The sequence below is a fragment of the Chelonia mydas genome, chromosome 2 (genome assembly GCF_015237465.2).
Source record: "Chelonia mydas isolate rCheMyd1 chromosome 2, rCheMyd1.pri.v2, whole genome shotgun sequence".
NCBI lineage: Eukaryota > Metazoa > Chordata > Testudines > Cheloniidae > Chelonia > Chelonia mydas.
In genome coordinates this window covers 22347067-22359749 of record NC_057850.1, presented here as the reverse complement: position 1 = coordinate 22359749, position 12683 = coordinate 22347067, and the positions used below count along the sequence as shown (strand labels likewise).

General features: G+C 48.2%; 1 protein-coding gene and 1 long non-coding RNA gene across 11 annotated transcripts in view; one reads left to right on the top strand and one right to left on the bottom strand.

The window, feature by feature from the left end:
* LOC119565550 overlaps positions 1 to 5902 on the top strand; it is a 67584-nt gene extending 61682 nt beyond the window's left edge. For 3 of the 6 annotated variants that reach the window (XR_005224252.2, XR_005224253.2, XR_005224251.2), the window contains exon 3: positions 5290 to 5896. This is a non-coding gene — a long non-coding RNA (uncharacterized LOC119565550). Of the gene's footprint in view, positions 1 to 5289 lie in introns of all 6 variants that reach the window. The other 3 variants (XR_006288366.1, XR_006288367.1, XR_005224250.2) reach the window with 3 other exon arrangements.
* ATAD2 (ATPase family AAA domain containing 2) overlaps positions 12 to 12683 on the bottom strand; it is a 100281-nt gene continuing 87609 nt past the window's right edge. For all 5 annotated transcript variants that reach the window (XM_043539130.1, XM_043539131.1, XM_037892046.2 and 2 more), the window contains 2 exons: positions 6803 to 6931; positions 12 to 213 (listed from right to left, as the gene is read on the bottom strand). In XM_043539130.1, coding sequence (XP_043395065.1) covers positions 160 to 213; positions 6803 to 6931 — 183 coding nt within the window. In that variant the 3' untranslated portion in view covers positions 12 to 159. The remainder of the gene's footprint in view (positions 214 to 6802; positions 6932 to 12683) is intronic.

Genomic DNA, 12683 nt, shown 5'->3' with positions numbered 1-12683 from the left:
ACAATTAGACATAAGGAGTTTAAAGACTTTACTTGATCTTGTCTCAATATAGTTTAATATATTTATACATGTATATGCACTCTGATATTGAACTATGCACAGGTAACAAAGGACCATAAAATTAAAGTAAAAGATTAGAAAAGTAGAAATCAGTTAATTTTAGATATTATCATCTTCAGTTTGCTTGAAGACTGCAATTTCTTTTTTCATTTCCTGAAAGAGAACAAAAAACAACAAGCATGAGTGGAAACTGTTATTTTATTTTTATTATATAATGATTTCTATAATTTTTCAAGATTTGTAAATATCACTAACCATTGTATATATTTGACAAATTCAGCTAAAATAACTATAATAAGAAAAAGGTTACTCACCAGTAACAGTTTTTCTCCAAATGTATTGCCTTTGCATATCTACACTGTAGAGTTATGTGCCCTGCCACATGAGATACACAGTCCTTTCTGGACACATTCACATTCAGGATTCTAGAATCAATGGCATTAAAGCCACCTAACTGTCCTTTCCTCTCTAGCTTCAGCCACATCCTTACATATCCAGAATAAAGGGAAAGATGGAGAGTCAAGGATTGATCTGCAGAGGCAATACTTTCAGTGGCCATGCAAGCAACCAGTTACAGGTAGAACAGACCAGAGCTGAAGGAATTAGTCTATTCAGATAGTATCATTATTCCCAGACATTCTGCCTCGACACAAGAAGAAGACAGAGCTTTCTCCTTGCCTGTTCAACCACCACATTTTCCCAAATAATACTAGGGCAATCTGCACTGCCTTTCCTTCTTTGGATTAGAGGAAAACATAAATCAACCCGATAGCCCTAAACTCCAAAAGACTTGTGCATTCTGCATTCCTTGGGTTCCATGAGCCCAATGTTCTAAATGAGTTCCCCTCTCATGCTTGAACCATATCACTATGGATGGATTCTGGGTCGAGAAAGGCATCCATTTCAGGACATTGTTTGGATCCAAGGAGGCCATCTGCATTCTTGCACAATCAGAACAGAGGATCCTTTCTGATCATCAGACGTGGAAGACTGGATCTGGAGGACCAGTGCATGGAGGAGGAAATCTTTCTTTTAAGAGAAGTTGTAGAAAGATCAGCAGAGCAACTGGAGCCATTCATAGATGAACAGCTCAAACACTAGGACAAACATCCATGCATTTTGGATCTAAAGACTAGATTTCAGACCACTTAAGAGTCTCAATGTTGGAATTGCCTGATGTGGACCTTTGATGCCTCCTGAAGATTTCAGCTCAAGTCTGAACATAAAGCCTCTTCATGAGAAAGAGTTTGAGAATCATGCTCTCTGCGTAGTTATTGTAAATCTGCACAGGCAGAAAACATTCTTTAAGACAGACATTAAAGATGTTCAAGCATTGGACACGTCAGCCCAAAATTGAGAGAGTTTAGTGGAAAAAACGATTACCTACCTTTCGTAACTGTTGTTCTTTGAGATGTGTTGCTCATGTCCATTCCGAGTAGGTGTGCACGCCGCATGCATGATTGTTGTAAGGTTTTTCCCTAGTGGTACCCGTTGGGTCAGCTGTAGAGCCCCCTGGAGTGGCGCCTTCATGGCAGTGTACATAGGTCTCTGCCAACCCGCCGCCTCTTCAGTTCTTTCTTGCTGGATACTCCGACAGAGGGGAGGCGGGTGGGTCTTGGAAAGGATATGAGCAACACGTCTTGAAGAACAGTAATGAAAGGTAGATAGCCATTTTTTCTTCGAATAATTGCTCATGTCAGTTCCAAGTAGGTGACTTCCAACCAGTCCCCCGGAGGAGGGGTCAGAGTTCACCAATTTGCAGACTGCAGCACTGCTCTCCCAAACATGGCATTGTCTCTAGCCTGCTGTATGATGACGTAGTACGACGTAAAGGTGTGAACAGACTACCACGTTGCCACTCTGCAGATATCCTGAATGGGGACCTACACTAGGAATGCTGTAGATGAAGCTTGCACTCTCATGAGGTGCATCGTCAATGCTGGGGCTGGTATCTTTGCCAGGTCATAGCACGTCCTGATACAGGCTGTGATCCAAGAAGAGATTCATTGGGATGAGACTGGCAGTCCTTTTAATTTTTTCAGCAATGGCGAAGAAGAGTTGTGTTGACTTCCTACATAGCTTTGTCCGCTCAGTGTAAAAAGCCAGTGCCCGTCTAACATCTAGGGAATGGAGCACGCGTCAGGGAAGAACACCGGTAGAAAGATGTCCTGATTTGCATGAAATTGTGAGACTACTTTAGGGAGAAAGGCTGGGTGCGGCTGCAACTGCTCCTTGTGCTTATAAAACACTGTGTAAGGGGGCTCAGACATTAAAGCTTTGAGCTCAGACACTCTTCTGGCTGCAGTTATAGTCACAAGAAATTCCACTTTCCAAGAGAGAAAAAGCAGAGAACAAGTTGCTAGAGGTTCAAAGGGGCGCCTATGAGCCTTGAGAGGATCAGGTTATCGGGCCGGTTGCTGCACCTGTGGGTACAGCCTGTCTAGCCCTTTAAGGAAGCGTCCAACCATGGGGTTAGCAAATACTGACCGCCCTGCTGCACCCAGGTGGAAAGCAGAAATAGCAGCCAGGTGCACCTTGATTGACGAGACTGCCAGCCCTGGCTGCTTTAAGTAGAGTAAGTAGTCCAGTATAAAGGGGATTGAGGACTGCAGTGGAGAAGTGCCCTTCTGTGAGGACCAAAGAGAACCTTTTCCACTTGGCCAAATAAATGGCACAAGTGGAGGGCTTTCTACTGCCAAGGAGAACCTCTCTAACCAAATTGGAACACTGGAGCACTAACAAATATAGGTCACGTAGTATCCACGTTGTGAGGTGGAGAGACCCCAGGTTGGGGAGCTGAAGGCAGCCGTGGTCCTGCGTGATGAGGTCTGGAATCATGGGCAAGGTCATTGGCGTGTCCACAGAGAGGTCCAACAGCGTGGAAAACCAGTATTGGCGGGGCCATGCGAATCAGCGATGCCTTGTCCTGCCAGACCTTGAGGAGGACCTTGTGGATGAGAGGAAATGGTGGGAACATGTACAGCAGGCGCCCTTGTCCACAAGAGGAGAAAGGCGTCTGCAATTAAGCTGGGACTGAGATTCAGGAAGGAGCAGAACTGCTGGCACTTCCTATTGCTTCATGTCGTGAACAGGTATACCTGGGGAGATCCTCACCTCAGGAAGATATTGCTGACAACATCTGGTTTTAGAGACCATTCGTGGCCGTGGAAGGATCTGATGAGGCAATCGGCCAGTTCGTTGTGTGTGCCCAGCAGATACGATGCCTCCAACTGTATTGGGTGTGCAATGCAAAAGTCCCACAACCTGAGGGCTTCCTGGCACAGGGGAGAGGAGCGAGTACCACCCTATTTGTTTATATAGAACATCGCTGTGGTGTTGTCTGTCAACACCGATACACATTTACTCTGAAGATGGGCACGAAACATCTGGCAAGCTAGACGCACTGCACGCAGCTCCCTGACATTGATGTGGAGCGATAGTTCCGCTTGGGACCATAGGCTTTGAGTTCTGAGGTCGCCCAGGTACGCTCCCCACCCCAGTGCCAGTGCATCTGTGACTAGCAACAGCTGAGGTTTGGAGAAGGGTAGTCCCGCACAGACTGCCTGTGGATCGAGACACCACTGGAGAGACTCGAGAACCCAAGGAATGTGTGTGACCAGTCTGACTAGATGGTTCCAGTTCGGCCTGTACACTTGGGCCAGCCATGCCTGAAGGGGACATAGGCGCAGCCTTGCATGCTGCACTACATAAGTACACGCTGCCATATGTCTGAGCAATTTTAGGCAATTTCTGGCTGTTGTGGTGTGGAACCGGTGGAGATGGTGCTCATGGCCAGAAAATGAGACTCTTGCAGGAATACCCTGGCCTCGGTGGAATCCAAGAGGCCCCCGATGAATTCTATTCTCTGAGTGGGAGCTACAGTTGACTTTACCACATTGAGGATGAGACAGAGTTTGAGGAACAGAAGACGTACCAGGTTCATGTGTTCCTCCACCTGGGCTCAGGACTGGCCCTTGATGAGCTAGTCATCTAGGTATGGGAAGACTTGCACCTGACTCTTTTGAAGAAAGGCCGCCATGCACTTGGTGAACACCCAAGGGGCCACCAATAGGCTGAAGGGGAGGACCGTGAACTGACAGTGTGTGCTGCTGACCACAAATCGCAGAAACTGTCTGTGGGAGGGGATTATGGAGATGTGGATGTACACGTCCTTCAAGTCGAGGGTGGCATACCAGTCCCCCAGATTCAGAGACGGAATGATGGAAGCCAGGGAGACCATGCGGAACTTCAATTTCTTCATGAATTTGTTGGAGGTTTCGCAGTCTAAAATGGGCCTGAGCCCACCCTTGGCTTTGGAGATTAAGTAGTAACGGTAGTAGAATCCCCTGCCCCTGAACTCCAGAGGAACCTCCTCTACCGCCCTGAGCTGTAGAAGTGTTTGCACCTCCTGCACTAGAAGCTGCTCATGAGAAGGGTCCCTGAAGAGGGACGGGGATGGGTGGGAGGGAGGGTGGAAGGAAACAGAATTGGAGAGAATATCCCAATTCTACCATGCTGAGGTTATTTGAGCCCAGGCATGCTAGAAATGGGATAGATGGTTCACAAAGGGAGGGGGAAGGATCTGGGCATTGAACTGGTGTTCCATCCTCAGGCGCACCTTCCAAAGCTTGGCTTTGAGCTCGAAGGCTGCTTAGCTGAGCCCTGGCCTTGGCTGGAAGAGGACTGAGATGGGCATCTCCTGTTACTTCTGCCCTACTTTCTGCTGTAGTCCTATCTAGGATGGGCAGAATAGAAGTGTGGAGTGGCCTGGGGCTTAAATGTTTCTTTGAGGGGCCAGCATGTGCAGCCCCAAAGACTTGAGGGTCACCCACAAGTCCTTAAGGCTATAAAGCCTTGAGTCTGTCTGTTCCCGCTAAAGGCCAGAGCAGTAGAAAGGCAGGTCCCGGATTAGAGACAGGTGTGTGCCACAGCATCTTGGTGATATTCTGAATAATTCTGATGCGGGGCAGAGCTACCCTCGAGGGCCCTTTAAGGGACATAATATCCACCAAGAGATCCATGTCCTCAGAGACCTCTTCTGCCTGCAAGTTCAGGTTCTGGGCCACCCTCCTGAGCAGGTCTTGATGGGCCCTGGTGTCCACAGTGGGCAGGTGTGGTGGAGGTGCCTGCTACCAGCTCATCTGGGGAGGACCCTCAACTAAAACTTAACTACTGTACTTATCAGTAACTATAACTTTATTACTAACTATACTTTCAAACTATTTACAGGGAGAAAAACAGAGTCCACTAGGGAATCGCTTGCTAACGCAAGAGGGAAGCTGCTCCAACGACCGTTACTGGTGGTAAGAAGGAACTGAAGAGGTGGCGGGTAACAAGGGATCTATATACATGGCCATAAAAGCACCACTCCAGGGGGCTCCACAGCCAACTCGATGGGTACCGCTAGGAAAAAAACCTTCCGACGATCGTGCGTGCGGCGTGCACATACCTCCTTCGAATTGACATAAGCAATCACTCGAAGAACAAGAGCACCCCTTTCTGCTCCATATCTAATAAGTACAGTAACTCCCCACTTAACATCCTCTCGCTTAACGTTGTTTCGATCTTACGTCCCTGCTCCATTACAGAACATGCTCGTTTAAAGTTGTGCAACACTCCACTATAACGTCGTTTGGCTGTCTGCTTTGTCCACAGCTGGCAGCCCCCCATCAGCTCCCCTATGCCCCCCATCCCCCTGCTCCCCCCGCCTGCTGGCAGACCCCGCAGATCAGCACTTTCCCCCTGCTCCCCCCGCCTCCTGCCCGGAGCAATCAGCTGGTTTGCGGCGTTCAGGAGGCTGCAGGGAGGAGTGAGGACGCGGCGCGCAGGCTCCCCCTCCCTCCTGAATGCCGCAAACCAGCTGATTGCTGCAGGCAGGAGGAAGGGGGGAGGCTGTGCGCCGCATCCTCGCTCCTCCCCCCAGCCTCTTGAATGCCGCAAGACAGGTGATTGCCACGGGCAGGAGGCGGAGGGACCAGGGGGAAGGCGCTGATCCGTCGGTGAGCAGGAGGTGCTGGGGGGCAGAGGGAGGAGCTGATAGGGGGGTTGTCAATCTGTTTAATACCTGTATTAAATTGCTTGTTTAAAATGTATATAATGCCTTTTGTCTGGCAAAAAAAAATTTCCCTGGAACCTAACCCCCCCATATACATTAACTCTTATGGGGAAATTGGATTCGCTTAACATTGTTTCGCTTAAAGTCCATTTTTCAGGAACATAACTACGTTAAGTGAGGAGTTACTGTAGATGAATCCTTCATGAACACAAGCCTAAGCACTACACAGAAAACAAGCTTAAATGACTATACTTGCAAAAATAATAAGATCAATCCTCCACAGGGTCAGGTTGGATTATATGCCTGCACTGGCAGGCTAAAAGAGGAAATAACAGAGTGGGGCCCTTTTTGTTCCAAAATGCTGGCTCTGAAGAGTACATATGTGGTTTAATGTTTTGAAAAAAGTTGTGTGGGTGAGACTGTCTGCATATTCAGTCAATTTTTTTGTCTGCTGAATCTGACAACAATTGTGCCAAATATGATGGTGGTTTTGTGATATGGATACATGTCCGTTAGATGGAGATCAATAATTTATTTCAGACAGGCTACTAAGATGTGGAGAGATTAGTGAAAATGAAACAAGATAATCTTTACATTAGGAATACTCATAAATATCAGTTGTATAAGTAGAATGCAGTTTATTATCTAACATTTAAAAAGTGATTTAATATTTAAATATATGTTTACCTGTATTAATTTGGTCTTGTCATAGTCTTTGCGATATCGATAAATACATTGGCTGAGTATTGCATAAAGTTTTTCCAAGTGAAATATATTGTAGTCTCTACTTTTTTCGGTGACAATCTTTAACAGTTTCTGGGGGGGGAAATGTATACATTTAAAATTGTGTTAAAAATCTGCATAGGCTTTTCACATGTCCAGTATCTGAACATATATAATAAAGACAAGACATTTCAATGGCAAAATAACTGGGGACTTTTGCATCATTAACAAAAAAGTAATACACAAGAGAATAGTTTTCAGAAAGAATTGAGATATGCCTGTTAGTGTTAAGCAAATAGTTAATTTTTTTATGCTTCATAGAAAAAGGAAGTCTAAAAATTCTCAGCCAGACCAGCAATAGCACAACACTGTCATGTGAAGGATTACTGTTACAAGTTAACTCTTCTCCCAGAACAGCAGGAAGTGACTCTTAAATGACTAAGCCATTCCAGCAGTAGCTACATCTTGCCTCACTTGACAAGAGGAATGGATGTTGCAATGCAGGGCCTTCAGGAGTGGGTGTCAGGCCATAAGATACCCTTAAGTCTCATTCACCCCAAGGAAATCTAGCTAGCTAACCCAGAGAGTCAGTGGGCTGGGAGCAGTTACAGCCCATAGACACTTTTCCAGCGGAAAGGGGCTGAGACAGAAGGAGCTCAGTTAGGAGGTCCCATTCAGGGCTGAAGAGCCCCAGAAATTTTGGTTCCTCATAAGAGGAGCAGAAGGAGGAAAGATTCTTCTCACTGCTGCATCACCCCCAAAAAGCTTTAGAAGCTGGGATGGCAGGGGTAAGGGAGGAGTGATGAACTGCAACTCTTTGGAGACGGTGGCAGATAATCTGAGGTGAGAGCAAAGAGCATATGTCTGAAAAAGCTATGAAGAACTCCATTAAACTTTCCTTTAAGTTTCTATGACAGAATTCCCACATAAAAATGATTATAGTTCCTAAAGCACCTATGAATTGTGCCCCTTAGTAGGTCCTTAAGGTTCTAGGCCTACTATGAAAAAAAGAAATCCTCTTTCTTGGAGAGATTCACTGAATGTATTGAATAATCTGAAACAAATAAATTTGAAGGGATTTAGTCTGTTTCATATAAAAAAAAAAGTTATTTTACCTCTACAAATTAGGTCTGAGCCTCAAGATAGAGGAAAAGTTGTAGTAGGGTGAAAGTAAAAAGAGAAAGTTACACCACAAGGTGAGTAACAACGGTTCTTCGAGATGTGTTCCCCTATGGGTGCTCCACTGTAGGTGTATCTGTGCCCCTGCACCTCTAATTGGAGATTTGATAGCAGTGTCCATTCAGCCTGCACATGCGCTGTCCCTCCCTTGAGGCTATCTAGCACTGCGCAGACAAACCCCCTCAGTTCCTTCTCTACCGCAGAGTCCCATATTTACTCCTCGGGGAATTCTGCGCCACTGCACAATGCAGAATTTGCACAGAATTCCATGTTTCTCATGTAGAATTGGGACCACAGAGCTTCTGGCTGCCACTAGACTCTGCAGAGCCCAGCTTGCAGTGAGCAGAGCGCCCAGCTCAGCAGGGATGAAGGCTCTGCACGCTCTGACTGCCTTGCTTGATTCTCATTCTCTGGGGGATGGGAGAGGGCCCAGGAGACCCAGCTGTGGCATGGCTACACCACACATCCCCAGGGGAGACAGTAAGGAAGCTGTGGGGGAGTAAAGGTTCTTGGGGTGCCTCACAGCTGGGCTCTGGGGGGAGAGGGGTGCAGTGTCTGGTCTTTGGGGCCAGGGAGTAACCCATAGCTGGGCTCTGGGGGAAGGTGAGTACCGGTGTCTGGACTCTGGGGGCCCATGCATCCCCTCCAGCACCCCTCAACTGGAACTGGGTTGTCATAGGGGTTTCTTTAACTCTCTACTCCTGGGGGAATCTTTTCTGTTGTGTGTATTGTTGATATACTTGTTGACAGGTATTTTGAAATACATAACCAAAATAATTGAAACTGGAGGGATTATAGCGTGTTTTGACAACATATGCAGAATTTTGCAGAACTTCAAAATATATTATGTGCAAAATTTTTATTTTTTGGTGCAGAACTCCCCCAGGAGTACATATTGAGAACTCTGAAGTAGAGGGGAAGAGGGCAGGTTGGGGAGCACCCATAGGGACACGCATCTCAAAGAACCATTGTTACTGCACAGGATGAGTTTCTTTTCTTTCCCTTTCTCTCCTTCTTCTTCTAGTAGTGTCCCTATGGGTGCTCCACTGTAGATGACTTCACAGCAGTATCCCCCATGGAAGGCTTGGGCTTTGGAATGGAGTCTGTTACTACAGAGAGTACTCAAAGGGGGGTCTAGTCAAAGCTCTAAGAATTAGGTTAAGATCCCAAGTTGGAGTATGTGGTCTCACATGTGGGAAGAGATACCCAGTGCCCTTAAGGAATGTATGTATCAATGGGTGAGTGATCACATAATATCCAGCTACTTGATGGTGGAAGGCTGTCACAGCTGTGAAGTATACCATAAGGGAGCTGGGCGAGTTTTGACTTTTTGAGGTCTAAAATGTAGTCTAAAATCAGAGAGAGGGAGGATGAGGCTGTGTCTACGTGCTTAGAATGACACCAAATTTGGAATCATTTCCATTTTTGTAGATAAGTACGTTGAGTGGTCAACTTTCATCTGTGTAGCAACACATCTTTCACCTTGTCAGAGCACTCAACCTCTAAGTCTTGGAACCAAGAAGGAGCCAAGCATGGAAGTGGAGGATCTGCAGGTTGGGGTGAAGGATCAGGCGGTCATTTTGAGAGAGTAGGTGAAGAATGGGCCAAAGAGGAATACCGCCATCTGTCCCAGGTAAGGGAACCAGACTTGTCTTGGCCAGGAGGGGACAATCAGAGTAACACTTGCTTTGTCTCACTGAATTTTCAACAGGTCTTTGGCTAGAAGAGGAAACCGGCGGAAAGGCATACAAGTACCACGTGTCCCGCAGGAGGATGACGGTGTCTGCCAGTGAATGGTTCCATAGACTGGACCTGGAGCAGTAACACAGACATTTCTTTTTCTGGTAAGTAGCGAAGAGATCTGTAGTCAGGATTCCCCAAGGGGCGAATATGTTGCAAAGCACCTCTGAATTCAGTTCCCATTAGTGGTTGTGAGAAAAGTTCCGACTGAGACTGTTAGCCACCAGGGATACAGAACGTGACAGCCGATATAAGCACATTATGAAGGATGCACCAATTCCAAAGTTTGAGTGCTTCTGTGCAGAGGGAGAGAGATCTGGCACCCCCCGTGGAGATTTATGTAAAACATACAGGTCATATTGTGTGTCATAACCTTTGTGTGGGTATTCTTGATGAATGGCAGAAAGAGTGCACAGACATTCCTGACAGTCCTCAGCTCCAAAAGACTGATATGGAGGACTGATTCTGTAGAGGACCACTTGCCCTGAACCTTGCAGTTGTGTAGGCGGGCTCCCCAGCCTATCAGGGAGGCATCTGTCATAAGAGTCAACGGTGGTGGTGGTTGCATGAATGGAACGTCTGCTCGAACATTGGATGGGTCTTTCCACCAGCCCAGGGAGTGCCATATTGTGGAGAGCATTGATAGCAGTTTGGTTAGTCTGCCTCTGTTCAGGGAATAGACAGAATGGAGCCACATCTGAAGACACCTCAAGAATAGTCGAGCATTTGGACTGACCAAGGTGCATGCTGCCATATAACCTAGCAGGTGCAGGCAGTTCCTGGCCAATGTTTGGGGGCTGGCTGGGACTGTCTCTATGAAATTCGTGAGGGTGGTTAGCCTGTGCAGCAGGAAGAACGCTCTCACTTGTACTGCGTCGAGTTTGGTACCGATAAACTCCAGTCACTGTACAGGGATCAGTGTTGATTTCTGTATGTTGAGTTGCAGGCTTGGCTGTGCAAGGTCGTCTGGGTGGCTCGTACTGTGTCCTCAATGAGGAAGTCCTAAGGAAGCAGCCATCCAAATATGGGTAGATAACAATACCCAATGTTTGCAGGCAAGCCGCCATGACAGAGAGAACCTTGGAGAATACCCTGGGTGTGGACGAGAGGCCGAATGGGAGCACTCTGTACTGATAATGATCCTGGACAGTAACGCTGTAGGAGACAGTTTGGCAGACTCTCAGAGACACTAGATGCCTGAAAAGTATGTGATTCGTACGTCGCCCAAGGATCCCAGTACAATCATTGGTGCAGGGGAGGGGGAAGGGCATAGGTGGTGGAGGTTCCCAAGGAGGCCTATACCATGATTGCATGTCAGCTTGATGGAACTGATGGCCTCGGTGCTGGCATCTGCAACAGTCTCTGTGCCGAAGTCCGAACCTGCCTTGGTGCCATGTGGTGGGAGACAGTCCCTGGGCGGTGGAGAAGCATGCCCTTCCGAGGTGACAGACTGGGAGCCCCTGGAGTAGGGACAATGGGCCTAATGGCACACCCGCACAGTCCAGAATGGCCACTGTGCCGGCTGCAGCACCATGGGGGGGGGGGGGGGGAAAGAGGGGCTTGAGCTGCCTCCTGCCTATAGTGGCACCGTTCCGACCAGTGCCGGCGGCGTCTCAATAGTAGGACTCCACCTCTGAGTCCAATGACTGAGACGCCAAGCATGGAGACTACAGCAGTGCCCAGTGGGACAGTGCCGGGGAATGGTGCCGAGGGGAAGGCGAGTGATGCTGCATCCTTGCCGGTTTGCCTCTGGACAGCACCGCGCTCACTTGAGGTGCCAGAGGTCTGTCTTGCCTGGCGGGAGACTGCTGTGCAGTCATGGCGATCAGGTCCCTGGCCGCCCTGAATGTGTCTGGGTGGAAGGGAGCTCCAACTCCTCCACTTGACACTCCTTAACAGGGGAGTCCACTGGCACTGGACTCAATGGACCCTGGTGCTGGCCTGAAGTCACCAGTGCTGCCTCCTGTGAGGTAGGCCCGGGTGCCCCTGCATGGGATGCACATCACTAGCACTGTCTGTCCCAGCTGCTCTAATCGTGGGTGAGCGCCCTCTATCAGTCTTCTTGTGAGGCACCAGTGAGTGCCAGCCGCTGAAGATGCGAACTTCGATGCCGGGGAGTGTGTTGAGGGTTTCTATGCAAAGAGTCTTTCCTTGGTGCCGTAGCCTCTCTAAACAAGGCTGCTCCACTCTGCACGGATGTGCTGAGTGCCGGGTCCAGCTGGCTGGGGGCCGGTTGGGGGACAAAGGGCTGCCTTCATGAGGAGTTGCTTAAGCCTGAGGCCCTTTCCTTCTTGGTTCTATGGTAGAATCCCTTGCAAATCTTGCACCGATCTGTTTGATGGGATTCCCCCAGGCACTTCAAGCAGGTGTTGTGGAGACAGCCCTTTGGCATCCATTTGTGGTAGGTCACACATGGTTTAAAACCTTGGGATCGAGGCATGCCCTGAACCCCAAGAGGGGGAAACAAATGGGGGGAGGGCCCCAAACACAAACTAACTAAATGAACTACAACTAGTACTATCTAACTATTTACAGGCTGGAAGAACAGAAACCACTCGCGGAATGCTTGCCAAAGCAAGAGAAGAGATACTCAGCTCCACCGACCGTTACTGGCAGAACTGAGGAGGTGGTGGGTTGGCATATGCAGCGCCATAAAGGCGTGACTCCAGGGGGCACCTAAACCGACCCGACTGATACCACTAAGGGAAAAACCCTTCCAACAACTGTGCACATGGCACACGCGCGCACACACACACACACACACCCCTACCCCCCTCTACTTGGAATGGATATGAGCAATTACTCGAAGAACTACTGAAGGTTAAAACATAGACCACTCTGGTTAGCCCAGAGAAGCTGTAATGAACTTCATTGTTCAAGCTGTGTGTGTGTGTCTCCATCTGACCTCCTTGGCCAGATTCCAGAT